Consider the following 27290-nt stretch of genomic DNA (forward strand, 5'->3'; position numbering starts at 1 on the left):
CTACATCGATATACATGTGTATATCGATCGAGCAAAAGACGAGATATGGTAAACATAATGTCAAATACGACATTGGAAAACGTATTAACTAAATTAAAGTGTGTGTGTGTGTTTCTTTTTCTTTTTTTTTTTAAATTTTAAAATTTTCCCTGGCCAATGCGTTCCTAAATCCTAATGGGCGGTTCTCAAATCTCAAGGGAAAAGAAGCAACAAAAACGAAAAGAAGAAAGAAGAAAGGGCATGGTTGCAGTTTGGTGAGCACAGTGTTGGAGAGGAGAGGCAGCAGCTAGGTAGAGGACCACGTGCCCTTTGAAATGGAAGCTCACAATATTGGACCCCCATTGATTAAGATAGCACAGTTGACACCACACCCTCTACCGTCCAGTTGGCTTTGGCGCCTATCCTATCGTTTGTTTTATGTTATATATGGGAGTTGGGACTTGGGAGTGTCGGTTTCTCCATTCAGGATATTGGATTTGGAGCTTTGTTGTTATAAAGTTAATTTGTATGAATTGAGTTGTGATGGGCAAAATTGAAGGGAATAAATAAACTACCCCCCACCCGACGGTACCCTCATCTTCAATCTCGACAAAATATTGATAATTGACTCTTCTTTTCAATGCAATTAACATTTGTTTAATTGCAACTTCATTTTTTTCCTCTGTGCGTGATTGATATGATGCCTCCTTGACTTTGTAAGTAGGGAAATTGGGGCTTTACTTTTAATTACCTAGTTGCATTTCTTAATTAACCAAATTAAGCCAAGACCACATTTTGGATGTGGGGCTCAATGCAGAAACGTGTCTGTCATCACATCATTAGACCTTTCATTGATTTCCTGCAAACTCTATCTTTTGTCTTAAGCAAAGCGACAAGGAAGAGACAGGGACAGGGAGATCATTTTTTTGTCTGGGCCGTTTCACATCAAATATCTGGGCTTGCAATGAGCTTCGAGTTTTGGATCCAATCTAGACCCCATGATAATTGGGCCGTTTCACATCTAAGGCCTGTAAATTCGACTTAAAACAAAACCTCGACAGTCACTTTCCGCTCGCGGTGTTTAAGAATTAAGGCTTTGAGTTTTATGCTATATTAATATGGAGAGAGATGCTTGGTTTCTAGGGTTTTATTTATTTACAATATAAGCAAGTGAAGTGAAGAGAAGAGAAGAAAACAAGCAAATGGATTCGTTTACATCTTCTGCGAGTGGAGCAGGATCGTCTCAGTTCTCAAATGAGGAGTTCATGGACAAGTTGAAGCTCCAGCTTGCTCAGGCTTATGCCCAGGAGTTTCTCGAGGTATTCAATCTCTTTCATCAGTTTCCGTCGTTACTCTTCATTTCTGTTTTTTTTTTTTTCCTCTTTACCCTTTAATCTTCCTTAGACATTCATTCTTTTCTCTGCTTTGTGCTTTTTTTAATTTCGTTCTTTTTGCAAATTTGTGTTCGCGCGTTCGAAACTAAATTGATCTTTAGATTTTCTTTTTAAGGAAAAAAAAAAAAGGCCCATCTTTTCGTTACTTTTTTGGCTGTAAATTGCTTTAGGTTATCAAAATTGCTTGAATAAACTGCCCTCTATATACATTATTGATTTTTAGTTGTAGTTGGAGGGTGTTTTGGGAACTTGTTCTTGAGAGTTTCTCCAGTCACTTTTCTCTTGCATTCTACCTTATTTGCATGTTTTATACAAAGGGTCTAAACATAAGTCCTCTTACAAGTTATGCCGAGGTGTCTTTCGTGATTTCGGTGGGATCAGCAATTCTTTCTTGAGTATCTGCGTGTATATGCTTAGAAACATTGGCTAATTTGAGTCATAGTTTTACCTCATACATCTGATAATGCGGCCACTCAACTTCTGACTTATCTTTACCTAATCATCACTTTGGATTTCGAAAATTTCCTAGGTCATAGTGAGGAATTTTGAATCTGGTGCTAATATGTATGTATTCCCATAAGCAATATTTAGTATTGCTTTGTCTGCTGAGCTGAGTTTTTAGTTTTTGCCCCTCTATCTTATTTGTTCTGACTTCAGTTATGAAAAATTGTCCACTGTTTGTTGGTTGGGTCTTGTTTTTGGATGAATCATTTCTTCCTTCATTGGACTTATGGTTTAAGTGGTTATTTGCTTATCAGACTGTAACAGGCAAGTGCTTTGAGAAGTGCATCACAAAACCAGGTTCAAGTCTGAGTGGCAGTGAGAGTAGTTGCGTCTCTCGGTGTGTGGATCGCTATATTGAGGCCACTGGCATCATTGGCAGAGCGCTCTTTAGTGCACAGCGCTGATCTTTCAGATTGCACCATTTATGCAGAAAAGAATGTGCAATTTGCCAAATCTTGGATCAACAATTATATTTGGTCTTTACTCTTCCATTTCTCGCAATCATCAAGTATTTTCTTTGCCTTGAATCTTACTATATGTACCGCAATTTCTTTATGCAAACTTGAAATATCTTAGCATCTTATCTGTTAATGCTAGAATTAGTACTTATTAGTATTTGATTATTTGTTCCTGTAGCAATGCATAGTTTTGATGCTGTGATAAGGACCTTTGCTTATGGGATTTAAATTTTGTTCCATTAGAATTTTAAAAAGATGTAACATAAGAGTAAAGTCAAATTACAAAATTGTAACTTGAATTGATGTACAGAGCCGGCTAATATTTCCTTGAACTCCTTTCCTTCTCCTTTTCTGTCACCTTGTATTTAGCCATTATGATGCACTTTGCCAATTTATGAGACGGCACTTCCTCTTCAAATGGCACAATGGACCCAAAATGTATAACATAGGTTCCTATTTACGGCTGCTCTATGCCAGCAGCGGCCTCCACCTTTGCCCTTTTTCTTGCACCTTTGCCCTTTTTCTTGCCTGATAGCACCCAAATCAAACTCAGGTACTCGATGAATTTGTGGGAAAGACTGACACCGCAGGCTGTAAGAATGAAATTGCCGATACAGATACAGTAATCACCAGTGGTCGGTGAATGGTGAAGTCAAAAGCCGTCAGATCTGTATTATCCTCTTACTCCACTCCCACCACAATGTATGTTATGCAATGTGCATGTAAACATATATTAAACAGAAGTCACCACTGATCACCAGCTGGAACCTTTGACTTCCATCAGGAAATTACAATTTTAATGGTCATTGGGCATGGTTGCTTGCAACTACCACCAAGCTTCTATTATCCAACCTTGCATCTACTGTTAAAAATGTTCCCCCTAACTATATTCAGCCCATCCCTGGCCGTCTAAATCTCACTGAGGTTCAGATATCAGATGGTACAATTCACCTTATCGATCTGGAGGGTCTTTACGGTCCTCTAGATTGGCCAGGCATGCCAAGATGTTGGCTTCTTTCAGGTGAAGAACTATGGGATCCTGGAGGCAGTAATCAATAACATGTTGAGAAATCGCCAGAGAAAGAGAGGTTGAACAGTTGCTCTGATGACCCTTCGAGGCCCTTATAAGACCGTCCACTAGTTTTAATGTCAAGACTGAAAAGGTGTCCAACTGGAGAGATTTCCAGAGACTGCTTCATGCCTTCATTGCTATCCACTTCAACATTACATGCTAAATATCCAGTCATATATTTTAATCCGTTGTTTTTGAGACTTAGGTAGTGTTTATTTTTTTGTCTAAAATTTAAATGGGTCTGAATTTTTCTAAAGTCTGAATGAGTCTGAATACGAAAATCTGAATGACATATTTGTTTTTCTTTTTTAAATATTTGAATATAAGTGACATCTTGTTTGTTTTTACAATAAAAAAATCTTAAACTTAGTTATTTGACATTTATGTCCTTATAAATTAAAATAAAAAAATAAGATTAGATTTTATAGTTTAGGAAATAAGTTATTTTACAGAGATATTTTTTGAATATATATTTACTTGTCATTCAGACTTTTTTCCATTCAAATAAAAGTCACAAAAGTTTATTTTTTTCTATTCAGATATAAATATCTTAAAATTAAACATAAGTTTTAAAAAATAAATAAAAATATTTAAAAATATATATAAAATATATAAAATTTCAAATTTCAAACATTTAACAAACAACTTCTTAGACGCTTGACAGAGAGGCCGTGGGTGACTACTGTACAAGTGTAAAGATGTTTAGTGCTGAGGGTAGTTGAGGTGAGTCCATAACAGAAAGCCCTGGGCTTCAAAGTGATTATATTATATTTATAGAAAAGGAGGCATTAGGCAAATTTGGGCGACACATGGCTTTAAACTTGTATGTATCCACCCTGCCCTCAGCCCGAGGTGACTTCTGGATTGCCAACACAGGACACACTGATCCTAATTTATTAAATGATATGATTGATTGATGTCCTTAGAAATGGCAACTGGCTTGCTGTCAGTTCTATTCCTATTTCCTAATACCTTCATTGTCAACATCGGCGATCAAATGCAGGTCAATTTCATTCCCGCCAAATAATTGAAACATCTCATTTGTTGGCAGAGACGGTAATTAATCAAATTTTGTAACTCGGATGTATCCGTATCACTCAGGTTCTTAGCAATGATCGATACAGGAGTTAGAGTGTGCTCTATCGAGCTGGGGTGGACTGTGACAAGGAGGCATGTCTGTTTCAACGTTCTATTGTCCATCACCTGATGCTGTTTTAGCTCCTTTCCTTCAAAGGATTTGATTGACCGACATCACCCGGCCGTCTATTCAAATTTTGGAACAGGGAGCTTGCAGCTGAATTCTGCTTGGACTTGTTCAAAGCTTCAACTGCCTGATCTTGTCTTGTCATTATACATGTAGTTGGACATCTAATTTCATAACCTCTAAATAATTTATCGTATTTTGTCTGTTATCAAACAGTTTTCTGTGCATTTCCATTTCTATATCTACTTCTAGTTTGGAACTATTATTTCAGATTATTGATATTTAGCTGTTGAACTTGTAAAAAGTAAATTGGTTCATCACCAGTAACAAGTAAAAGTATGCGTTTTCCAGGCTCTCAAAATAGGACAACAGCTTGTGAAAGGGAAGTTGTCTTTAGAAATATTTTGCCACTCTAACGCTGACGCAAAAATAATGTTTGCTTTTTGGTTTTGTGATTTATTCATGCACATTCCCAACGGAGAAACCGTTTTCATAAAGGTGAGATTTCGGTATGATTAACCAACTTAAAATCCTATTCTTCATTTCAATTGATAATATATGGGTTGATCGTTGACTAGTTATGAATTTGAATGAATGAATTAGTGGATGCTCCAGCCTCCTCCACGGTTGGTTTGATGAGCACTGATACTGAAAAATAGCTATGGAGCTAGAATTACCGTTCAACGGGGAAGTGATAGCGATTGGAAACCCCCGAAGCTAGCCTTGCAATGAAAAGCTTGTTTCAGTTTGATTTGTTCACAATGAACACAAATGCAGGAGGATAGGACTTGGGAGAGCACAAGAAGAGAATTTGAAAGCTTGGCAAAAGCGGCAGTATTTTACAAAGATAAGTGAAATTTAGTTTGGGAACCTTGTAGTTAAATAAAATCTTGTGTCTGTTCCAGCTTAATTCAGATCTAATGGCATTCACCAAGAGAACACTGAGTCACTGCAATCTTCTCCATAAATTGAACTGGCTAAAGGGTTTAGAACCATGAAAACATATCTTCTGACAGAATATAGCCATTGCAGATTGACAGTTCAATTATCCGTCTACAACTAATACAATCTATATATTAAAAACAGACATGCAGTGCAGCTCACCTATACAATTCACCTACTCATATTCAACTCTTTCTACACTCCCGCTCAATCTGAATAGTCACATGACTGATGTTGTATTCTCTCTTAATATAGTCTACAACATTTTCTAATACCATGTCAGCATCAGCTTCAGGCTTGATTTTGACATGGCAGGCCAATAACACTTTCCCAACTGTTATAGCCCAAATGTGCAGTTCATGGATGGCAACAACCTCTTCCATCTCACAAAGCCCCTTCTCAAGCCTCGTGGCATCAACCTCTCTAGGTGTGCTCTCCATCAGAATCTCTAAAATGTTTCGCAACATCCTGAATGTTGTGCCCAACACAATAGCAGAGAAAGCTAGGGTGCATATCAAATCAATAATCTTCCACTCAGGCTTATACCATATGATTGCCCCGCCAATCATCACCCCAACACTTTGAATGGAATCCCCAAGTACATGTAGATAAGCCCCCTGCACGTTGATGTTCCGTTGTTTCTTCTGTTTCGGACCATCCTTCGGTTTATGTTCTTCTGAACAAGTGCTTAGCAAAGGCTCAGTGCGATCTGTTTCATGGGAATGAAGATGCTCATCTCTGTGTTTGAAGTCACCCCCATGATGATGCTGATGATGTTTAGCATCATGCCCATGACTGTGATCGTGTCCATGGTTGTGACCATGACCGTGATCATGACCCAGAAAGAATGCCATGGCGATATTAACAGCTAAACCAATTGCAGAAACGACAAACATAAGAAATCCTTGAACTTGGCCATTTTCATGAATAAGTCTAACAATAGCTTCGTACACAAGGATTCCAGCGAGAAGCCATATCAACTGAATGGAAACAAGGGCACCAAGTATCTCAATCCTGAAGAAACCATAAGACTGACGTGGAGTCGCCTCCCACCCCGAAGCCCATATAGAGAACAACGATATTGCAAATGCTGCAACATCCGACAAGAGATGAGCTGCATCGGTCAATACAGCAAGGCTGTTGGCCTTCATACCTCCAACAACTTCTACACCCATAAAGATTATACAGAGCACAACTACAATCAAAAGCTTCAGCATGGATGCTGAACGCTCCTCTGCATCTTTCGAACTGGTTTTAGAATCCGAAAATCCACAAGGTGCTTCTCCACAAAACTTGCTCCCCACTAGGCTTGTCTGTACAGCCGCCACATCACCACATACGTCAATTACATGCGAGTGTTCAGAGTTTTGCACTTCCATCTGAAAAATCAACATCATGAAGAGTGGAAAAAAGAGTCAGATGCCAATGCAAGCATATTTTGATGTCCTCATTCAGTGCAACACAATGACCAATCATGATTGTGGCTTCAGAGAAAGGAAAATTCCAGAAGTTAGATAAATAAATTTGTTCTTCACATGAGTTCAAATACCAATGAGAAGGTCATATTCTCATCATCCGTGTGTTCTTAAACCAACCATCCTTGCTTCGAAGACCAAAAATTTGTCCATAGATGACTACTAGTCAAATCTTTGTTTCTGAAACCCCAATTTCTTCCTTTCCCCCGCCACAAAGATAAAAAGGTGGAATCGACTAGCAAAGCTAAATCCATAAGCAGCTGTTTGGAAATCTCTGGAACAGAGAAGAAGAGGGAGTCTTTTGGTACAGGCAAAGTAAGTCAATAAATCTATCCACGCACATGCAAAGCTAAAGAAATTCAAGCTTTCAGAAATCGGATAGATACACACATGATGATCAGAAATCAGATTTCCTCGTGAACATTTCTTTTAAAAACAAATAATAGATGATTAAACAAAGAAATTAACAAGCACACAGAAAGGATGGCAACATGAAGATCGGACGTGTAATCAGCCATTAATTCAAAGAAATCAAGATCATACAAGTGACGTGAGAATGAAGAATCAATCAAAACACCTGTCCAGAAAGATCAACGCATAACATGTAGCACTACATATCCATCCATCCATCCATCCATCCATCAAAATATGACAAATTTATTTGCTCCTTGTGTTCAGGAGGAGGGAACTGCACTGGCCAAATACTATAAATTAACATATTAAAGAACAAAAAACAAAAAGAACAGACACACAAACATACCATTGGATTGATGGTTGTCGGTTGAAGTAGAAGATTACTAGCACACACACTCTCTGTCTCTCTCTCCCTCCCCCCACCTGAGAGGCTGCTGATACGTGTCTTGTTTTTTTCAGTTTATACTACTAACACAAATCAAATATTTTGTTTCTTTCCCCTGTTTTTCTAATTTATAGGGAGTTACAGTTACTTACGGCTGTGTAAATAGTTCTCCAGTATGCGTATGAATAAATAAATACATAGACAACAATTTCATTTTTCTGCTTTACTAATTAACGAAATTTGTTTGCTAGCCAATTAAGACTTTTACACTTTTGCTATTTTGTCCTAACTATGCCAGGAATCTAACCCACGATTTGATTTCTGTCCACCACACACTAATAAAAGTAGAAATATAATTTATACAACTATATATATATATATATATATATTATTTCTTTCAATTAGTTAGTAAAAGTAGAAATAAAAAGGAACACACACCACTATTAACTGGCAATTTTGATTTTTATGGTAAGATATTAATTTATGGAGTGAAAAATTACTAAAATTATAAAAAATTACTATTAAATTTTAATGGCATCAAAATCTTGTAATTAAACTCATACATTGCATGGTTGATTTATAAATACACTGCTCTACACTGTACCGAAACAATGTAAAGTTTAAGCTAAGCATAGCGGCTAGCCGGCTAGTGCTAAGGGTGGGTGCACGTGTAAAACAAGCGGAAAGGTGGATTGCCAGCTCATTGTTGTAGTTTATAATATAAATTTCGAATGAATTTGATTGTCCATTCCTAAAAAATAAGGGAGGCTTACAGCAACAGTATCACAGGTGGGATTGAGTACTGTTACTGTAAGAGATGTAAATTACACTCGACCTAACTTAGCGCCAGCCCAAAAATAATTATCTAATGTTGCGATGACAGTCGATGATAATGATAAGATCAGAGATTAGTGGGAAGGATTGTGGTGCTGACACCTTGGCAAATCTCCTGTCCTGAGAAATGCTCTGATTAATGCTCTTTTTGTCACTTTTCGCATATGTTCAAATCAATATCACTCAGAAACTCCACTGTGTGCACGTGACTGCCTAATCTTTTGGCTTTTGATTTAACTTTCAAACCAAACGGGGTGGTCATTCACAACAGCACTGATGTAAGAAATTGACCTATAAAATAAAATTGGCTAACAGGAAGGAATTGTGGCCTGGCAATCAACTCTTTGTTGTAAAATTCCCAATGAAGTGAAACTAAATTATAACCCAAACATACAAAAATTGGTCGTACATCATGAACTTTGAAGCGACTGCTAAACCCACAACTATAGCAAAATCAAGGCAACAATGAAATAATCAAAGTTCCTTCTTTTTGGTCCCAAGAACTGGAGGGTCAATATCAATACCCATGTTAGCCGCAGTACCTGCTATAATTCTCATTGCTGATTCAATAGAAGTGCAATTCAAATCTGGAAGCTTTTCCGTGGCAATGGCCCGCAATTGTTCAATGGTGATCTTCCCCACTTTCTGTTGCTTTGGATCTTTTGAACCCTTCTCCACCCCTATTATCAATCAGTTCAGTGCAATTAAAAGCACAATCTTTTACTCATGATATTTATTAAATGGCAGAATACACTGTAGACTGATCACTTAACCATTTACAGTTACAGCATTTTGCTATTCAACAGTAACCAATTCCGCCAAACAAACTGATTGTTTGCAATTACAACCAAAAAGACCAAGTTGCTTAAGCATGACCCCATAGATATCCATTAAAAATGCAACATGATTGAATGGATAAGTTGAAAACACCTTAACCTTGTTCAGAACTCAATATAGCTTTTATTCGAGAGATATACATTCAAAGCTTCAATATTCCATCCTTCTATGAATTTCACAGCCATTATCCCATTATGAATCTTGTCTTTCTCATACAAACATAGATGACAATGACCCACAATATGGCATCATCTAATAGATAAAATGCATTCATCGTACTACAAGATTTAATAACAAAACAACGGATCAAAAGAGATCAAGGATGAGGATTGTATATGGGAATTAGTATTGAGATTGCAGCAAAATGTATCAAGGTCATTAATAAGGGAGTGTTTCTTGCAATGAAACTTTAATTTTTGAGAAGTAAAAACTGATAAGCATTATGGATCCAAAAGTCCTGCTCATACTGTGAGCAGTTATGAAAAGGACGCACATAATTACTAGCTGTGGACCTCTTTCGGGCAGGCCGTGATAAAATAATCAGTGGAGTGGAGTGAATGCTACCTATTGCAGAGCAAAAGATAATGGATCTATTTCAATAACTAACTCATACTTCTAAAAGAATGAGGTTTCTGGTTAATTTCCATGTTGAACGAGAAGTTTTGATGTTCAGCCATGTTCTTGTCGGGAAAAAGAAAAATTAAATGAAGTCTTTGAGATTATACTGGGTCTTTCAGTTTATCCTTTTATGTTTATAGTGTTCATTATTCATAGCCAAGAAAAAGGGGACCGAAAAACAAGCAAAGTAAAAACAACACAAAGATAAAGTATCTGCTTGGCACTAGCCTATCATAAGGAGAACACTACGGTTATGGCCATGTAAACACAAATTTCACTCCTCAACAAGAAGGTCGACTTCTTGTCTTTAGGCCTTTCTCAGTACAATGAAATCTCACCCCTGTTACTGGAATCAACATTACCCCAACCCAAAATATGCAGAAATACGTACAAAGTTAATCCAAAAATAATATGCGGGATTCAAGATAAGGGAAACATATTTCAACTTGCTGCAGATTTGGTGTTACAAAAACAACTCTTCTGGTTTTTACTCATTTCAGCCAAAAGAGATTGCTTAAACAGTAGGCATCTTTTCAGCTACCGTTTAATAAATGTAATCAAGTAAACTTCAATTACAAGATGTAGCGACAGAACATAATTCAGATATGAGAAAATTTCAAAGGCCTACTTAAAATACAGAATTGAAAAGTCAATGCATTACAACAATGTGTCACCTTACCTTTGTTAAGCCAAGCACATACATTTTGGTTTTCCAAGAATCTCAACAAAGTTTCAAGGAATCACAGTGGCACCACAGTTGATTCAATTAGGATCAACTACTCAATTCTCAAAAATTATAATATAATATATGTAATAGGGTTAATTATAATTGAAAGCATACCAGCAGCCTTAAGGAGCAAAACTGACGCGGGCGGCGTCTTAAGAATAAAAGTGAAGCTCCTATCCTGAAAGAAAGAAAGAAAGAAAGAAGGAAAGAGAGAAAAATAAATAGACAAATAAAAAAGAGGGTCAATGAATTAACTGAAAAGAAAATGAAGAACAAATGGATTTGGAAGCACTAACATCGTAAACAGTAATTTCGACTGGAATAACGTAACCGGCTTTATCAGCAGTTCTAGCATTATAATCCTTACAAAAAGCCATGATATTTACACCCTTAGCACCAAGGGCTGGCCCCACGGGCGGCGCAGGTGTGGCCTTTCCTGCCTCTAGAGCCAGCTTTATCAAACCCACCACTGCTCCGCGCCCGCCAATGAACACATATTAAAATTAAAAATTAAAAGAATTAAGCAAATGTAAAAGCAAATAAGAACCGAACAAAAAATGAAAGGGCATGGTCGTAAATAAATAGAGGTACCTTTCTTGGCTTTGGCTTTGCCACCGAGTTTAGGAGGAGCCATGGCAATGACAGTGAGAAATCTTGGAGTTGAAGAGAGGAGTGGGGATGGTTTAACTTTATTGTCGTAAAATGGGAGGGAGACATTAGAGTTTGAGGATAAGTTGACGGCTGAAGGAAATAAAGAGCACGAAAGCTGCTGATTAGTATTTTGAAGACTCGTTGAAGTGGATAGAGAGGAAGCCATTGAACCTCGAATCCACTGAATCTGAGTAACCAAACAACAGCAAACTAAGAAGAAGAAAATGTTTCGGATAAGTTCGTTGGGACTTAAAACCACATCTCCGGCCGCTCTCTCTCAACTCTTGCCCACCATCTCTATGGACCCCCCACATCTATTTCTAATGTACCCACAACTACAATTATCAATTTTCAAAACGAAAATCTCGCCAATTTCGACACCCCGTTTTTTATATTTTTAAATTACTAGCCGACACCCCTTTAAATTCCCGATCTATCCCCCAGTGAACCTCCCCGTTGCTTCCCCTTTTTCTTTTTGACCTTGGATTAGTGAAATCTTTCTGGCCCAAATTTTTTAGTATTTTGATTTGTGCACTGGATTCTTTCTTCTTTCTACCATGGTTCAAGAAATTTTCTTAAAAAATCTACTATTTTATGTACTCGCTCTTTCTTTTGCCATTTTAAATGAAAAATTAAAATTATATATATAAAAAAAAGAGAAATGGAGAGACTCATTGTCTAATACTTGGGTTTAGAAATTGAAACAAAAGCCGAGACAGTTACCGACTATTGATAATGAGAGTAATATATAAATATTGAAGAATTGTTTTTTATGATTACGAACACAATCCAGTCTGACAAATTATATGATTTTTGCCTTATGCTCATTAATTTTTATTAAGAAGTTTATCACCTATAGAAATTATTTGTGTGAAGACTTAAGCCAATAAGATTGTAAAATAATTGTAGGAGCAAGAAATAATAAAAAAATTAATAGACTCATAAATTAATAATGTTTATTTAAAAAGAAAGGTACTTTTGGCATTAAGTTTAGTATAATTGAAACCTTGAAGGGGATGTTTTAAAAGAATTTATGAGGGATGACAATAGTCCAATTCTAATAAAAGAAAATATCAGTTTTATTTTATTTTATTTTAATAATTACCATTTATTATTATTTTTTTAATATTGAAAAATCACAAGTTCACTCTGCCAGAAAACGAGTTTCTAATAAAAGAAGAAACTCAGATTGAATATTTTATCTGTAGTATCACAAAGCCTACATATTTTGGCCTTTTTTTTCTTTTTCAAGAAGAATAAGATTAATTTTTTTATTGAAAATTCCAATCAGTACGACTGATTGAAGTAAGTTTTATAATTACAGAAAGAAATTAGTTACCGTGATCAACGGAATTAACAAGACAGGGAGTAGCCACAATCTAACCATTATAAATTAGTTCTTCTTTGCTGTGGCAGATGGTTGTTACCCAATTCTTGCCGAGCATAATTCATTTTGGAGTTGTATTTTAATAATGCCAAAACCAACCAACCAACCTAACAGCTGGATTTCGACTGATTGACTTGATTTTTGACAAAGTTTGGTTAAATGATTAATTAATTAGATTTAATCACTACTCGACTCAAAGATATGAAAGCTTGAAGGAAGTTTAGTTTATTTGTTCATTCCATACATTGTTTTGATCGAGTGCAATTGCCATTCATCCTATACATTGTCACTATAAGATTCAAATTTGATAGCACGAATGGCTACTGGGCTCCTCACAAAATGCTCACCATCCGTCCATGTCAGGCTGCCGAATCTGTACTCTGCATCTGGGACTGGATGCACTTTATGATTTGAGAAGAAGGTCACTCTGAAGGAAAGAATTTTGATGGTCATATTGAAACTTAGAACTTCAGGTTCAACTGTCATATTTACGCCATACGGAGCCTCCACTAGAGCTTCATAAGCTGAGTTAATTTGTCCCACATTTGTAACCTTTCTTGTAACTGTAACTGTCTCATTGTTATGTAGATTTGGGATAGTGATAGATGGGAGGTTAAGGTCCAGAGCGAGATGGTTGTTTTTCAAGCAGTTGATTTTGGACTTGGTCAATCTGCTGATTGATGCATCGTTGTGACCCATGAAGCAGAGGAACTGGATATAGTCCTCTACTGTAATGTCATAAACAAGCCCTGGATTCATTGCCTTGTTAGGATTAACATGCCCGCCCCCTATGTCAAATGGGTCTGCTTCCTTGCGAGTAGAGCCTTCCTCAAATATGTTCATTCCGTCTGTTCCGGTTTGAGAAGCTGCAGTCAAATGTCCCCAATTTTGGTTGGTTACATGATTATGGCGTTACTACTCATCAATCATGCTCTTCTTCTTTCTTGCCATACAAGAAAATAACCAAAAAGGGGAAAAAACAGGAAAAAAAAAAAAAAAACAACCAACCAACCGGTTGTAACCAGAGCTGATCTTATGGCTGCTGGGGACCAGTCTCGATGTAAAGATTTTATGAGTGCTGCTATTCCTGCTACATGGGGGCAAGACATTGAAGTTCCTGATAGCAGTGCATACCCTTGGATGTCCTTTGAGCCAATGGGTGGATATGCGGCTAAGATATCCACACCCGGTGCAACTATGTCAGGCTACCATCCTCAATCAGACAATGGGTTTGTAAGGTAATAATTTTGATATTATACACATACACGTACAAAGAATAGAATAAACAAGGAAGAGGTAAGAAACTTTACAACTTGGAAGTCACGTTATGCTATCCAAGTGCTAATAAAATTTGTATGCTTTTGCTTGTGTTACATGTATAATGTTGGTTTCACATTATAACTGAGAATTTAGCTTATTGCCCCGTACCTTCAATACAGCTGGGGACATTGAATTAGGTCCTCTGGATGAGAAGGATGCAACTCTTGGAGATACCAAATCCCCAATAACAGTCTCGGGAGAACTCAGCTTTGCAATCGGAGACCTACGCATGAAATCAAATAAACACAATAAATTGTATTCAGTTTAGAAACACATAATGTTTCTGTCCTCACCATCCTCCAATCTGTTTGCCACTACCTTGCTCTTCTAATATAGGAGAGAATTTGTGTCCCTACTTCATAATTTACTTTAATACAGGGAATCAAATTGCAAGAGTCAAGCCCGTCGGTATGAAACTGCGCATATATGAGTCCAACCCCTCCTGCTTGCGTCACAGAAATTGCGGCAGACTGTATGTCCTGTGTGTCTGGTCTTGAAAAGCATAGAATGATTTTTCCTGCAGCTAATGTCGCATTAAGACTTCCCTGCCGGCAATCGTTGCTGAAAGGTTGTAGTGATTGAATAGTAAATATATCACACGGAATGTTGGAGAGATAAATTGAAAAGTAAAAAGACAGAAAGAAATGTCTCTCTCACATAGAATCAGGGTCAAAAGCTATGCGTTCAGAGTATGTGAGGCCAGTAAATCCATGACTAACTTTTCCAATATCAACCGATTGTCCCTGAAAGAAACAAAATGATCACAAGAAATCTTTGAACATTGCATTTTTTATTTTTTTATTTTTGGCCTGATATGAGTGAAGAACTATTTACTATACCCAGAGAACTTGGTGATTTCCAAGTGTTATGGCCGTGGGGAAGGCCCTGTCAATTGTGGTTGCTCCAACAGTGATTATCCAAGGTGCTGTGTTCACAATTGTTTGAGCAACAGGGCCATCGTTTCCTGCTGAAGAAACTACAGTGATCCCCTTGGCAATTGCATGGAAGGAACCTATTGCAATTGAATCACGTTGATCAATATAGGAAAACAGTGGTATCTCATTGCCAATAGACACAGATAGGACATCCACTCCATCGTGTATTGCTTTATCAAATGCTTTTAGTACATCAGCATCAGTGCATCCAATATCCCAGCAAGCCTTGTAAATTGCCAAGTGGGCTAAAGGTGCTCCTCCTCTGGCTAATCCAGCAGCAAGCCCTCTATAGTTTGCTTTTTCAACGAAATAACCAGCTGCTGTGGATGCTGTATGAGTGCCGTGTCCAACTGCATCCCTTGGAGAAAAATACTCATCAGTGTTAGTGGATGCATTGATCATATCCATGATCCCTTTTATGAACCACCGAGCACCAATTAACTTTCTGTTGCAATTGGAAGAGTTGAACTTCTCTCCCTTTTGGCATATTCCTTTCCAATGTGGTGGAACTGGAGCTTGACCCATGCCTTTATCACTGAAACTTTCAGACTCTGGCCAAACTCCTGCATAGATTTAAAAATTTCTTCTCAGGTTAATAACGTTTTCCAGATGTTAATTATTCCTTAATCCTCAGGATGATGTCTCTACGTATTACCTGTATCAATGATACCAATGATGGTACCTTCACCCATGTTGCTCTCTGTTGATAGATTTTTTGAAGACTGATAATAGTGGAGCCCCATGAATTCCCAGCTTCTGGTTGTATGAAGCTTAAGAATTCCATTGGGAATTACTTGAACAACGCCAGGAAGTTCTGCAATTTAAATTTCGAATATTTTTAAGACGCTGAAAAGCTATGAGACGACAACACGGGCTTTCAGGCAAGTTATCTCACCTGCTATCTTTTCTGCCTGAGTTTTTGTTAGCCTTGCAGCAAACCCTGAAAACCCATGTTTATAGCTGTATAGAATTGAATGCTTTGCTGCTTCTTTGCTGTGTCAAAAATAACGCAATTAATGTTGTGATTATTACTTATTGAAAATTTAACTGACCATTTTGAGTTAATAGACTTAAGTATGTATGTCGATTTAAAGCCATACCTTCCAAGCACGGTTGATAGAAATCTGTGGTGAGACTTTGTGATGGCTACTGGATCTTCATACTTCTTCTCTCCCATATACACAATGTGCACCTATAACATTTTTTTGCCAAGTAATCATACCAAGAGAAAAAAAAGGAGGGGAAAAAAAGAGAAGAGAGAAAGCAAAAAAGAAAAGTCAAAATGTTAGAATCTGGATGTTGAAGTTACATTTACTTACATTACTTGTTGCACCAACCAATGTTAAGGAAATCTGAAGATGGTGTTGGAGCAGAATGACGACAAGAATTCTCAGCAACTGAGTTTTTCTTGCCTCCATTCTGTTTCTTGATACAATATATATCAATCAGCAAATCACATGGAAACGTGCGGAGGATTTTGTGCTAGACAGAGTTTCAATTGTTCAATGAAAAATGGGAATGTTCATAAGTGAGCTCTTCTATTAGATCTTCACGTAATTGAGGAAAGGAGAACATTTTCCTTTTAGTCTACTTTTGCTCTTTATGCTTTACCATCTTTTATTATTTTTTCTTCTAGGACTTTATGCTTAATGGATTAAAAGCAACTGAGAATTTATGTGCTTGTGGAAGTTGCTGTTACCCGAAAGATGCTCCAGAGAGCTCTCCCAATTACCGCAATGTGGGAGTGGGGCACAATTTTGTGTAGAAAGATATGCTGAAAGCTGAAATCCAGATAAATTACTTTATCTACTTTTCCCAGCTTTTGTTCAACTCAACTTGTACAGTAGACCGCATTTGCTTGAGTTGTATCTGTCAAGCATCATAGTGGCTAATTATTACATTTGCAAGGTGCATGATCTAAAAACTTTTGAACAAAATAAAATTGACCAGGGCAGTCGGCACCAAGCTCTGTCTCTTCATCACTGATCACTGTGTGGTTTTTCTTGATATGTTTGTTAATTATTATATACACAAATAGATTTGAGTTGTGTCCTAGTCTTGCACTTAATATTCGAGATTGGTGATGGATGATGATGATGTTGCACTGTATTGATAAGAATGACCCTTGAACCACTTTCATTGTAGCACCTTTAAATTAAAGTCCGCCCGTGAGATTCCAAGCCCTCAAGTTCTGCTTGTGCCTTCTGCTTTTATCTTTTTCCTTCATTGTTAGCACTCAGCAGTGGGACTGATGTTTTCCTTTCTTCTTTTTATTTATTTAAAAATAAATAAAAATAAAAAATAAGGCAAGATGGTTCGATGAAAACGCGTCATGTAAATGTAACAAACTCATGATGCTGAGAAAAAGCTGCAAGGGATGATCACAGCGTTGATACTGCAGTTGGTGGATACTTCTGCAAAGCAGGTGCCAGCAATTGACGTCGGGAAAATCTAACGATGGCAAAGTAGCTGGGCCTGAGAAAACTTGAGTCGAGCTAGCATGTCTTTTGTTGGGTTGGTCTTAGCCTGATTTGGGTTGGAATTTTTTTTGGATTAGGGCAAAAAGCCTGAGTTTGTTTTTTTTTTTTCATCATGTTTTATAAATTTATAGTTTATAAAATTTTATTTTATTTTTGTTAGGTTAGACTTTAGAAGTTGGGATTACACGATTCAAACTTTAAATATATATTCAAAAGTGTATTTTAATTTTTTAATCATTTCTTAGGTTTTTGGGTGAAAATATGCTCGGCTTGAAACACCCAATCTCAGGCAGGGCTAGGTTTTTCTGACATCCCTAGGACAATCAAAACAATTACAAATTAATTTGAATTAGGTTAAGTCTGGTTCGATATTAAAATTGGGTAACTGTAACTTAAAAGCTACAATATTAATACGTTTAATAAACTTGAATTGATTTGATCATACACTTGTTTGATGAAATACTTGTAATATGTTTGTTATTTTTCTTAAAAATTTTATTTAAAATCATATTTACTATACAATATCAACTTTTATTTTATAATTTTAATTTTTTTTCTATACAAGTGTAACTTAAAAGATACAACACTTTAATACCAAATGCAAGCACAAGATGTTAATCCATTTTATTTATGGTTGCTCAATACAACTGAAGAACTCTAACTATTATACATGCTTGTTCAGGAACATTTTTCTATGAATACTTTATTTAAATTGTGTTAAATTTATTTGGAAGAATTTGGGATCCTGCTAACTTACATCATTTGTAACTTTCAACAAACTCAAATGTAATAACCAAAGACCAATTGCTCTTGATTTGCTAAATGTGTAGAAGAAGAAGAAGAAGTATAACAATAATAACATACTACTAATGATGATGCGCTAGCACAAGCACCTCTGTTCTAGCTCTACTGGTTTAAGATTTTATCAGGAGCCCATAGCCTTGACTCGTCTTGTATATATTTACATGCATTGCAATGGTTGCTCATGTGTGGCTCTGAACGAAGACAACATTTTATTTTTATTTTTATAGCCTCTTGGGTTGTTTGTTGACACCCTGTTAAGGGTGGCAAAAAGGCCTGGGTCTAAATATGTGTCCAAAAATTGTAAAACCTACATATGTTGGGCCTGGATAAAGACTTAGCAAAAAAACCCTGACTTGGCCTGGGCTTTTTTAATTTATGAATAAAAAATAAATTTAATTTAAATAAAAAACTCAAAATATTAAATTAGTTTAATTTTTTATATTTCTATTTGTTATTTGATTAGGTTGTATTAATGTATTGGACTATTATTTTATTATATATTAGATAATTATCTTCAATTTGGACGGACTTTTGAAGGGCATGGACTTTATTTGAATGATGTGTGCTTGAGTCTGGGCTTTGAAAAGCCGGCCCAAGCCCACAAATTGTCATCCCTACACCATGTCACCACTAAATGATGATATTGTCCCCCCACCTCTTAAAATACCCCATTCCTGTCTATTTTAAAATTTTGATTCTTGCTTTAAAGCTATTGTATCACTCCCCTTTTTTTTTTTTTTTCAAAGGATTACTATTTTTTCCAAAACCTATTTTTCTAAAATTTATGCCTTTGTGTTAACGAAAAAAAACAAAGATTAACCCCTAATTAATGTAGGATATTATATAAAACACCTCAAATGATATATCATTTAGGATACAGTCTTAGTATTATAACTTTCTAAACATGTCATTACATTTGTTTTTTTTTTTTTCCTAAATGGGTGGGTTTATATTAACTTATATTTTTTACAAATTTTTTAAAGTCTTTGATATCTTTTGCAATATAATAATATATATTGAAAGGCAACTCAACATTTAATAATGTTCATTCATTTACCATTGAATTACATCAAATTAATGATTTCAAATTTGTTTCATATTTTTAATCAAAATAGTTTAACAATTAATGGGCTAATTATTAGAGTCGTTTTTTAACTTCCCTAGTTCAGTAGATAAGCAATGATGTGCCTGCAAAATTAGAATATAAGTATGCATCTAAAATGATTTTGCATGTGATGTATCATTCATTTATTAGTATTATGAAATGAAAGTCAACTATTACTAAATACGCAATCGTAACTTATTGTATATTAACTTTGTAAACATATCATTACTCTTATTAAATTTTAGTGTAAGAAGAGATTCTGACCTTCCAAAGTGTCTAAACTGTACGGTATCCTTGAGATATATTAATCGGACCCATAAAAAGATTATCCTAATTCTTGACTATGTTCAGAATATATAAATTATTGTTTTCCAAACAGATTTTGATTGTCTACAAACATGCCCTTGTATTAAGCAAAATTCAAGGCATTAATTGATGGTTACTGAATAAAAGCAAAAAAAATAATTAGATTTTCTTATGATATAATGTTAGGTTGAGTGATTTTGAAGCTTTATTTGATTGACCACCCCATTTATATTTAAGAAGTTATTTGGTTAAAAAAATTAATTTAAATTTAATCATACCATACCTTCAGGAAACAAAAGGGAAAAAATATGTTAACATTCCTATTAATCATCTAAAAATTGGTGCAAATTTCTTTTTATGGGATACTTTCTATTTTCCGAGTGGAACATAGTCAATATCAAAGAGTCTGTCAATTTGACAGTATCATTACTTTCTATGTGCGTTAAGAAACATGGTCGAACGTCAAAGAATTATCCAGGTGAATATTTAATTAAGGACTTGATCGAATACAAACAAACACAAATAAAAGCACAATGCATCGAGCCCCTAAATTTTTGAGCAAGATATTGGACAAAGTTTAAGATTTAATATGATTATAGTCATTCCGGCCAGATAAATAATCCAATTAAATAAGATACTTGTTGGCCTCGTTATTATTCCTTCACAATCACAAGCACAGGAAGCTACAGCGACTGGGGGAGCTGCCACAAACCACAATCGAAATTGTCGAAATGCCAACGGCATCTCCAATTTTCTTCTCAATAATAATTGCCAACTCACAGCAGATGGCTTCTTATCGCAGCAATGAGAATTTTACTTGGATGAACCAAATTTGTGGCCATATGGCTTTCTCTAGTAGGTTCTGTTGTTGCAGGAGCAGTAGAAAGATCAATTTTGATCCGTTGAAGCCATCGAATTCACAAAATCTAAATAAAGAAATATTAAAACCTCACAATCTCTCCACTGTTTTCTTACAAAAACACACCACCTGAATTATTTATGAGTTGAGACGGTTGACAAGTTCAGCCGCTATTTGATTAATACCAGGCAACTCACCCTTATATAACATCAATAAATCATATGAAACAATTATAATATCTAAATAAAATTATGATATAAGGAAAAATAAAACTTAGATCACCAAGTTTGTCCAAACGTGTTGCAAATCCCTCTTAACTTCAATCTGGAGGGTTCAAGACTCTATAGTAGTTGTGGAATTTTTATAATTATGCTGTCTTCAATGGACTTTAATTATATTAGAGTTTGATATGTTTGATTGATTGTACATTTAAATGGACTTCAATTGTATTTGCTTGTGTTTGAATTATATATAATGCTATATAGAGATAGATTGTTTTTAATTTGGGTCAGTGCGATCAATGGAGCTCATCTTTCAAAATCAATCTTACGATCGTACAGATCATGAAAAATAAAGTCTGATAATAGATTTAGTGCCCATTTGAGATTATATTTAGGAGGTTTAAAAGTGATTTTGTAAAGCTAAAATTAATTTTGGTATTTTATAATTTAAAAAAAATCAGTTTTGATAAAATAGCCCTATCCTATAACAGATTTTGAAAAGAAAAAAAAATAGTATTTTAATACATGATTCTAAGAATCAATTTTACACTCATTACACTATATATATATATATATATATATATATATATATATATAAACGTGCAAACAATTTTTTTTCAATAATATATACATTTTATTCATTTGTATTCTTACAAAAATATAACGGCAAGATTTACCAAATTATATAAACTATTTTCAAATTTTATAATACTTTTGAAAATAAAATTTTACCTAATAATTATTTTAAAAACTAGGGTATTACCAAACTAACCCTTAATGTGATAAAATGATCTAATAAACGAAAAACACTAATGGAAAGCAGCCACTAATTTATTTCATGAAATGTTAGTGGGGGTTTGCAGTATAATAAATATAAGGAAAATTACCTCTACACTACCCTTTGTTTCTAATCTTGTATTAATCAACTATTTTTACACTAAAAATAACTATTTTACTCGTAAATGGCCTAAAAAACTATTTTATTCTATAAAATTTTTAAAAAATAAAAATTTTTTCTTGAATAAATCTCAAAATCTAATATGATAATTTTTAAATGAAATTATAATTATAAAAAAATTAACATCTTATAAATTATAATTTTTGAAGAGGAAAACTCCCTATAATTATCTTAAACTTCCCTATAATTAATATTAAGAAACTTCCCTATACAAATTAAATGAAATTATAATTACAAAAAATTAACATGATAATTTTTAAATGAAATTATAATTATAAAAAATTAACATATTAATTTTGAAATTTATTTATTTTATTAAACTAGGGGTATATTTATAATTTATTTTATTTTTTTTTAAATTTTGTAAAAGAGTCAATTTTTTATTGTCAAAATAATTTATTGATACAAATTTGATAAAGGTGGTGTAAAAAAAGTTAAAATTTTGAGGTAATTAAATATATATATGACAAAACAAAAGTGATGGTGAGATAATTTTTCTAAATATAATTGAGCAACCTTTAAGAGCTCCCTTCATTTTCAGAAAATAAATAATGGTGCGACCCAATATTTGAAACAAAAAAATAAATAAATAAAAAATAGGAAGGGGGCAGACGCAAAACACAGGGGCATTATTGGTAGTTAACAGTTGTCGTGAGTTTTGTCATTTGCCCATTGCATTATTTTAAGAAGATTTGCAGTGACAAATTTAAACAATGAACTCAACAACATTAATATAACACAAAGACAGGAGGCCCATTCTTCTAGTGGATTTGATTGGAATTTGGAAAAGGAAATCAATCTTCAATCTATTTTTCTATTAAGACAATTAAATTTAAAGTCTGTTTCAGACATTATTTACTTGATGTAGTTTACTTCACCATCCTTTCCTTTCCTTTTCGGAGATGGGGTCACTTTTTTTCTCTTTGTAAGTTTTAAGAAAAGACATACGCACACAGCAGCTTCCTTAAAGCTGAAGCATTTCTTTTTTTTTCTCTTTTTGGTATTTGATACACTGAAATCAAATGGGTGTGAGCAGGCCTCAGAAAGCAGCAAATGGAGTTTCTACCAGATGGGTTTATGTTTTCTGCATTGCAAGCTTCTTCTTGGGTGTTGTTGTTATCAACAGGTTCTTCACTTTCTTTCTCTCTATCTCTTGTCATTGCTGAAGATCTTGTCTTTACCTGATCAGCTCTTCTTGGATTGCCTGCTTATTTTTATGGGAGTTCAGAAGCTCTTAATACTTTCCTTTTTTCATTTTTTACCTTTTCTATATGTTACTTTTTCCTTTTGGGCCATCATGTTTTCTGCATATCTTGTAAAATCATAAACAAAATGCGATCTTTATGAATAGATTTGGCTCTTGCTTTTGCTTCTGGATTCGGTGTCTGTATTCGAAATTAATATTCCGTTCTACTGTTTAAACCATTTTGCTTTTTTTTTTTTTTTTCAAATATCACTAAAGTGCAGTTGGTGGAAATGGGGGCTGTATAAATTGCAAGATTTGGAGGATTTGTTAATCTGGGCCTGTGTTCCCATAGCTTTCTAGTAATACATAAGGTAGATTTGATGGTGTTGGGCCGTGCACATAATGAGATTCGTCTCATTTAGTAAATTCCTATCCAATCTTGGGAATTTGTTTGCTGCATTAGCGTACCAAGTAATTTTATATTTTGGTGGAAGGTTCATGATCCTGAGAAGGAGATATTGTTGCTCTGTGTTGATTATGATGGTGCAAAACAGCTTAACTAGCCAACTCCATTTAGATGAATTAATGGCTTTGCAAACCAAAGAGAAAGTAGTGGTCATGGGTTTAAATGAAAGCTATTAAAAGCTGTTGGCAGCTATCTAAGGATATTTTCCTGGCGGCATTGGGTAAATTAGAGCAGCTGCCTGCACATAAGTCTTCAAACAGATTATGTGCAGATATCTTTTACCAGGTTGGTTTTGGATTTTGAGCTGTATCTTGGTTGATCTGATGATTGTAAAATGTTCGTGTGCTTTATTTAACTTGGTTTGCCTTCAGGCCTTTGGAATTAACTGCTAGCTTTGTAATGCGATCTTGTAGAGGAAATCTATCCGTCACTGGGCTTTCTAGATTTGTAACTTATATATGTGAAGATATAATACATGATTGACCTACAGCTGATTATGTTCCCTCAGTTTCTTTACAACTTACATACAGAAAAACTGAAGATGAAAATCAATCATATCAAAATTCAAGTTAATATCACAGTATTGTGCTTCCTTGTTCAAGCTCTCGGTAAAAGATATTGGGTATTTCTTTTGAGAAGTGACCATCGAAACTTTTGGCATTCTCAATGAAGCATGCTTGAACCACCGAAGAGTAGTTGTCTATCAATCAAAATTGCTGCAAAAATATCTGAGTCCACAAGAGTGCTGGTACTCTAATTGGTCAACAATTGTGATTGTGTCAAAGAAACAACTTCCGTATTGTATGAATGTCTACTCTTCTTGTATCTAGTGAAGGATGGTCATGTTATCTAATCATGATATTGCTTTATGTGGAAGAGGAGATCTTGTTCAAGTGGAACGGTGTATCTCTTCATTCTGGAGGCATTTGGTTACTCCTTTACTTGGACTAGAGAATATCATTTATGGGGTTGGACAAAAAGAAGTATTCTGGCAGAAAAGTATCATGAGCAAGAAAGATAAGGTCAACTTTTGCTGACGTGAGATTTAAGTTGTTCCTCAATCCCCATTGTTTGAATGTAGAAACTAGTCATTTGATATGTCTTGTTCTAATGGTGTGTCTCTGTACATCACTATACAGTGCACACTAGTCTTTGGCATATTATGACTTCTATGTACCATAGGGAATATTTAATTTAGGCCTTTGTTTTTTAATGTTATATTTGTTGCTTGATATATCATTTTACTCTTTTCCATTTACATGATGCTATTTTATTAACATTATTTTCATGTCCACTGACAAGTCGCAATGCCAATTCGACAGGTTTTGGGCTATTCCTGATCCACTTGATAGGGATAATGTTTCACCTGAGAAGCATCGATCAGAAGTACTACATCCTACAGTTGATTGTGAGAAGAAGGCAAGTTAGAAGGATAGGGCTTTTGAAGCTCCACTGACTTTGTAAAACTTATTAATAAAATTGGGTATTCTGTTACAGGAGGCTTCCTTCCAGACAGGGGACATCCTTTCTCAAGTTTCACAAACTCATGATGTAATCATGTAAGTTGCATGTTGTGATGATTTGTTAAAAATAAGGATTCAGGACAAAATCCTGGTTCTTCAATTGTATATTTCTTGATCTTTAAACTAAAAGCCCCTGGTGACATCAGCTATGTAAAATGCGTTTGAAGTCTTTGTTTGATAAATTTGTGTCAAATGATTACAGGACATTGGACAAAACAATCTCTTCATTGGAGATGCAGCTAGCAGCAGCTAGGGCTGCCAAAGGTGATTCTGAGGAAGCTTCTCCGGTTGTTACAAAATTGGGAACTGAGAACTTGAAGGCACGTCGGAAGGTTTTCTTTGTCATGGGAATCATTACTGCATTCAGCAGCAGGAAGCGAAGAGATTCGATCAGGGAAACTTGGATGCCTAAAGGTTTAGAGCATAAGAAGAACTATTCTACTTTTCTCTCATCTACATCATTATGGTTTGAAATAGGTGTATGTTTACACTAGTTGGCTATTGTTTATTTTAGGGGATGGCTTACTGAAGTTGGAGAATGAGAAGGGAATAATAATGCGGTTTGTTATAGGACATAGGTTGGTTTACTTGAAAGTGCAAGTTATTAATTATCATACTAATTAGCTTACTTCAGAGTGTTAGTATTGACAAAATATCTTTTACTAAATTTTGTGGTCATCAGTGCAACTGCTGGTGGTGTTCTGGATCGGGCTATTGATGCAGAAGATGAGCAGCACAAGGACTTCCTGCGACTGGTATGTATACCGATTCAAATGTGTGTGGCTGGGAGACTGGGAGACAGAACTACATTGTCATCACATTTTTTAGTTTCCAAAGAGATTAGACCAAATTATATCCATCTATTGTGAAGCTTAGTAAGAGTTACTGTTACTTTTATTGCAGAATCACATAGAAGGATATCACGAATTGTCATCGAAAACCCAAATATACTTCTCAACAGCTGTTGCCAAGTGGGATGCTGACTTCTATATTAAAGTTGATGATGACGTGCATGTGAATCTTGGTGAGTGTATCTTGCATTTGAACGCATCTGCTCACTATTCGGAGAAGAGCGTGAATAGATTTGATTTCAAGGTCTTTGAATTAGTTTCAACATTGAACAGGCATGGTTGGTTCTACTTTGGCCCGTCATAGATCCAAACCACGTGTTTACATTGGTTGTATGAAGTCTGGACCTGTTCTGGGACAAAAGTAGGGAATGGAAAATGTAACTTTTCTGAATTCTTTCGGGTTTTCAAAAATTCACATTAGTTATCTAATTTAGTACCTCTGGATATAAAAATATGCAGAGGGGTCAAGTACCATGAGCCAGAATATTGGAAATTTGGCGAGGAGGGGAATAAATATTTTAGGCATGCAACAGGGCAAATATATGCAATCTCCAAAGATTTGGCAACCTATATTTCGGTAAATAGGTTAGTCTCTATGTGAATAATCATTCTGTCATCACTATCAAGTCTTATTGTTTTAATTAGTATGACTTCACTCTCCAGGCACATACTCCATAGATATGCAAATGAAGACGTCTCTCTAGGTTCTTGGTTTATTGGGCTTGATGTAGAGCACATTGATGATCGAAGCCTCTGCTGTGGGACTGCCCCTGGTATGACTGTGATGCCTATTAATGCTCCATATATACATGGTTAACTCACCTTTTTACTTTCTCCTTTGTTAATCAAGGTAGTGACAAGAGTTAAATGTATGATTAATAGATTGTGAGTGGAAGGCTCAAGCAGGAAATCCTTGTGCTGCGTCATTTGATTGGAGCTGCAGTGGCGTATGCAAGTCAGTGGAGCGAATGGGAGAGGTACACCAGCGGTGTGGTGAGGGCGATGAAGCGATCTGGCATACAAGTTTCTGAGACTTGCCTGCCCTCTAGGGTTGTAAAATATTTGCATATGTGATGATCAAGACAGTGGTTAAGGAACAGAAACTGCCCGATTTTTGCTTATTGATGCCTCGGGGACAGATAGCTGGTACATGATTAAATTAATTCAGTGCACATATGGATTCTAATCTCAGGGAAAAAAGAATGACAATCTATATTCTAGCTTCAGAGTTGTTTAGCCTTGTTTGATAACAACACAATAGATTAAACCGGCATTTGTTCGCAAAAGTAATTGGTGGTTGATCGATCTATCGTAGTCAGTCGCCGGGAATTTCGGGTACCTACGCAACTGCCGACCTTTTTTATATGTGAATGCGACTGTGATTGTGATTTATAC

At 35.4% G+C, this 27290-nt stretch overlaps 5 protein-coding genes across 11 annotated transcripts; 2 read left to right on the forward strand and 3 right to left on the reverse strand.

The window, feature by feature from the left end:
* Positions 1-1067: 1067 nt before the first annotated feature.
* Positions 1068-2642, forward strand: LOC102623334 (mitochondrial import inner membrane translocase subunit Tim13). The gene is made up of 2 exons (XM_006476191.3): positions 1068-1298; positions 2132-2642. Exons 1-2 carry the CDS (start codon positions 1182-1184, stop codon positions 2279-2281), a joined length of 267 nt encoding a protein of 88 aa, XP_006476254.1. The 5' UTR covers positions 1068-1181; the 3' UTR covers positions 2282-2642.
* A 2915-nt stretch (positions 2643-5557) lies between these two features.
* On the reverse strand, positions 5558-7974 carry LOC102623636 (metal tolerance protein A2). Of its 6 annotated transcripts, XM_006476194.4 has the most exons (4): positions 7789-7974; positions 7606-7716; positions 7103-7302; positions 5558-6932 (listed from the first exon to the last, which is right to left on the reverse strand). In XM_006476194.4, exons 3-4 carry the CDS (start codon positions 7115-7117, stop codon positions 5739-5741), a joined length of 1209 nt encoding a protein of 402 aa, XP_006476257.2. In that variant the 5' UTR covers positions 7118-7302; positions 7606-7716; positions 7789-7974; the 3' UTR covers positions 5558-5738. The 6 variants fall into 6 exon arrangements, with proteins under 6 accessions (XP_006476257.2, XP_024954956.2, XP_006476256.2 ...); XM_025099188.2 differs by lacking the exon at positions 7606-7716; XM_006476193.4 differs by lacking the exon at positions 7103-7302 and having other exon boundaries at positions 7606-7721; positions 7789-7972.
* A 966-nt stretch (positions 7975-8940) lies between these two features.
* On the reverse strand, positions 8941-11818 carry LOC102624880 (50S ribosomal protein L11, chloroplastic). The gene is made up of 4 exons (XM_006476198.4): positions 11435-11818; positions 11140-11312; positions 10958-11021; positions 8941-9341 (listed from the first exon to the last, which is right to left on the reverse strand). Exons 1-4 carry the CDS (start codon positions 11658-11660, stop codon positions 9136-9138), a joined length of 669 nt encoding a protein of 222 aa, XP_006476261.2. The 5' UTR covers positions 11661-11818; the 3' UTR covers positions 8941-9135.
* Positions 11819-13083: 1265 nt separating this feature from the next.
* LOC102625160 (subtilisin-like protease SBT3.9) lies at positions 13084-16772 on the reverse strand. 2 transcript variants are annotated; one of them, XM_006476199.4, is made up of 10 exons: positions 16456-16772; positions 16237-16328; positions 16032-16129; positions 15792-15950; positions 15041-15699; positions 14859-14944; positions 14520-14762; positions 14310-14424; positions 13894-14086; positions 13084-13747 (listed from the first exon to the last, which is right to left on the reverse strand). In XM_006476199.4, the coding sequence occupies exons 1-10, from the start codon at positions 16552-16554 to the stop codon at positions 13158-13160; spliced, it is 2334 nt and encodes a 777-aa protein (XP_006476262.2). In that variant the 5' UTR covers positions 16555-16772; the 3' UTR covers positions 13084-13157. The 2 variants fall into 2 exon arrangements, with proteins under 2 accessions (XP_006476262.2, XP_024955251.2); XM_025099483.2 differs by lacking the exons at positions 14859-14944; positions 15041-15699; positions 15792-15950; ... (1 more) ...; positions 16237-16328; positions 16456-16772 and having other exon boundaries at positions 14495-14641.
* Positions 16773-22594: 5822 nt separating this feature from the next.
* Positions 22595-27121, forward strand: LOC102625445 (beta-1,6-galactosyltransferase GALT31A). Its single transcript, XM_025098194.2, has 12 exons — positions 22595-22794; positions 22906-22995; positions 24844-24940; positions 25019-25080; positions 25247-25458; positions 25559-25622; positions 25727-25799; positions 25948-26068; positions 26169-26256; positions 26355-26480; positions 26559-26668; positions 26778-27121. The coding sequence occupies exons 1-12, from the start codon at positions 22772-22774 to the stop codon at positions 26924-26926; spliced, it is 1215 nt and encodes a 404-aa protein (XP_024953962.2). The 5' UTR covers positions 22595-22771; the 3' UTR covers positions 26927-27121.
* Positions 27122-27290: the final 169 nt, after the last annotated feature.

The sequence above is a fragment of the Citrus sinensis genome, chromosome 3, assembly GCF_022201045.2.
Source record: "Citrus sinensis cultivar Valencia sweet orange chromosome 3, DVS_A1.0, whole genome shotgun sequence".
NCBI classification, from domain to species: domain Eukaryota; kingdom Viridiplantae; phylum Streptophyta; class Magnoliopsida; order Sapindales; family Rutaceae; genus Citrus; species Citrus sinensis.

Coding starts and splice junctions, on each gene's coding strand:
- LOC102623334 (XM_006476191.3), top strand. CDS start 1,182: ATGGATTCGTTTACATCTTCTGCGAGTGGAGCAGGATCGTCTCAGTTC. Junction 1,299..2,131: donor ATGCCCAGGAGTTTCTCGAG/GTATTCAATCTC, acceptor TTTGCTTATCAG/ACTGTAACAGGCAAGTGCTT.
- LOC102623636 (XM_006476193.4), bottom strand. CDS start 7,632: ATGTTATGCGTTGATCTTTCTGGACAG. Junction 6,933..7,605: donor GCGTTGATCTTTCTGGACAG/GTGTTTTGATTG, acceptor TTGATTTTTCAG/ATGGAAGTGCAAAACTCTGA.
- LOC102624880 (XM_006476198.4), bottom strand. CDS start 11,660: ATGGCTTCCTCTCTATCCACTTCAACGAGTCTTCAAAATACTAATCAG. Junction 11,022..11,139: donor TCGAAATTACTGTTTACGAT/GTTAGTGCTTCC, acceptor TCTTTCTTTCAG/GATAGGAGCTTCACTTTTAT. Junction 9,342..10,957: donor TTTGCTCCTTAAGGCTGCTG/GTATGCTTTCAA, acceptor GATTGATAATAG/GGGTGGAGAAGGGTTCAAAA.
- LOC102625160 (XM_006476199.4), bottom strand. CDS start 16,554: ATGGAGGCAAGAAAAACTCAGTTGCTGAGAATTCTTGTCGTCATTCTG. Junction 14,425..14,519: donor TCCTATATTAGAAGAGCAAG/GTAGTGGCAAAC, acceptor TTTCATGCGTAG/GTCTCCGATTGCAAAGCTGA. Junction 14,087..14,309: donor TGTCCCCAGCTGTATTGAAG/GTACGGGGCAAT, acceptor TGAGGATGGTAG/CCTGACATAGTTGCACCGGG.
- LOC102625445 (XM_025098194.2), top strand. CDS start 22,772: ATGGGGTCACTTTTTTTCTCTTT. Junction 22,795..22,905: donor GGGTCACTTTTTTTCTCTTT/GTAAGTTTTAAG, acceptor GGGTGTGAGCAG/GCCTCAGAAAGCAGCAAATG. Junction 26,257..26,354: donor GGACCTGTTCTGGGACAAAA/GTAGGGAATGGA, acceptor AAAAATATGCAG/AGGGGTCAAGTACCATGAGC.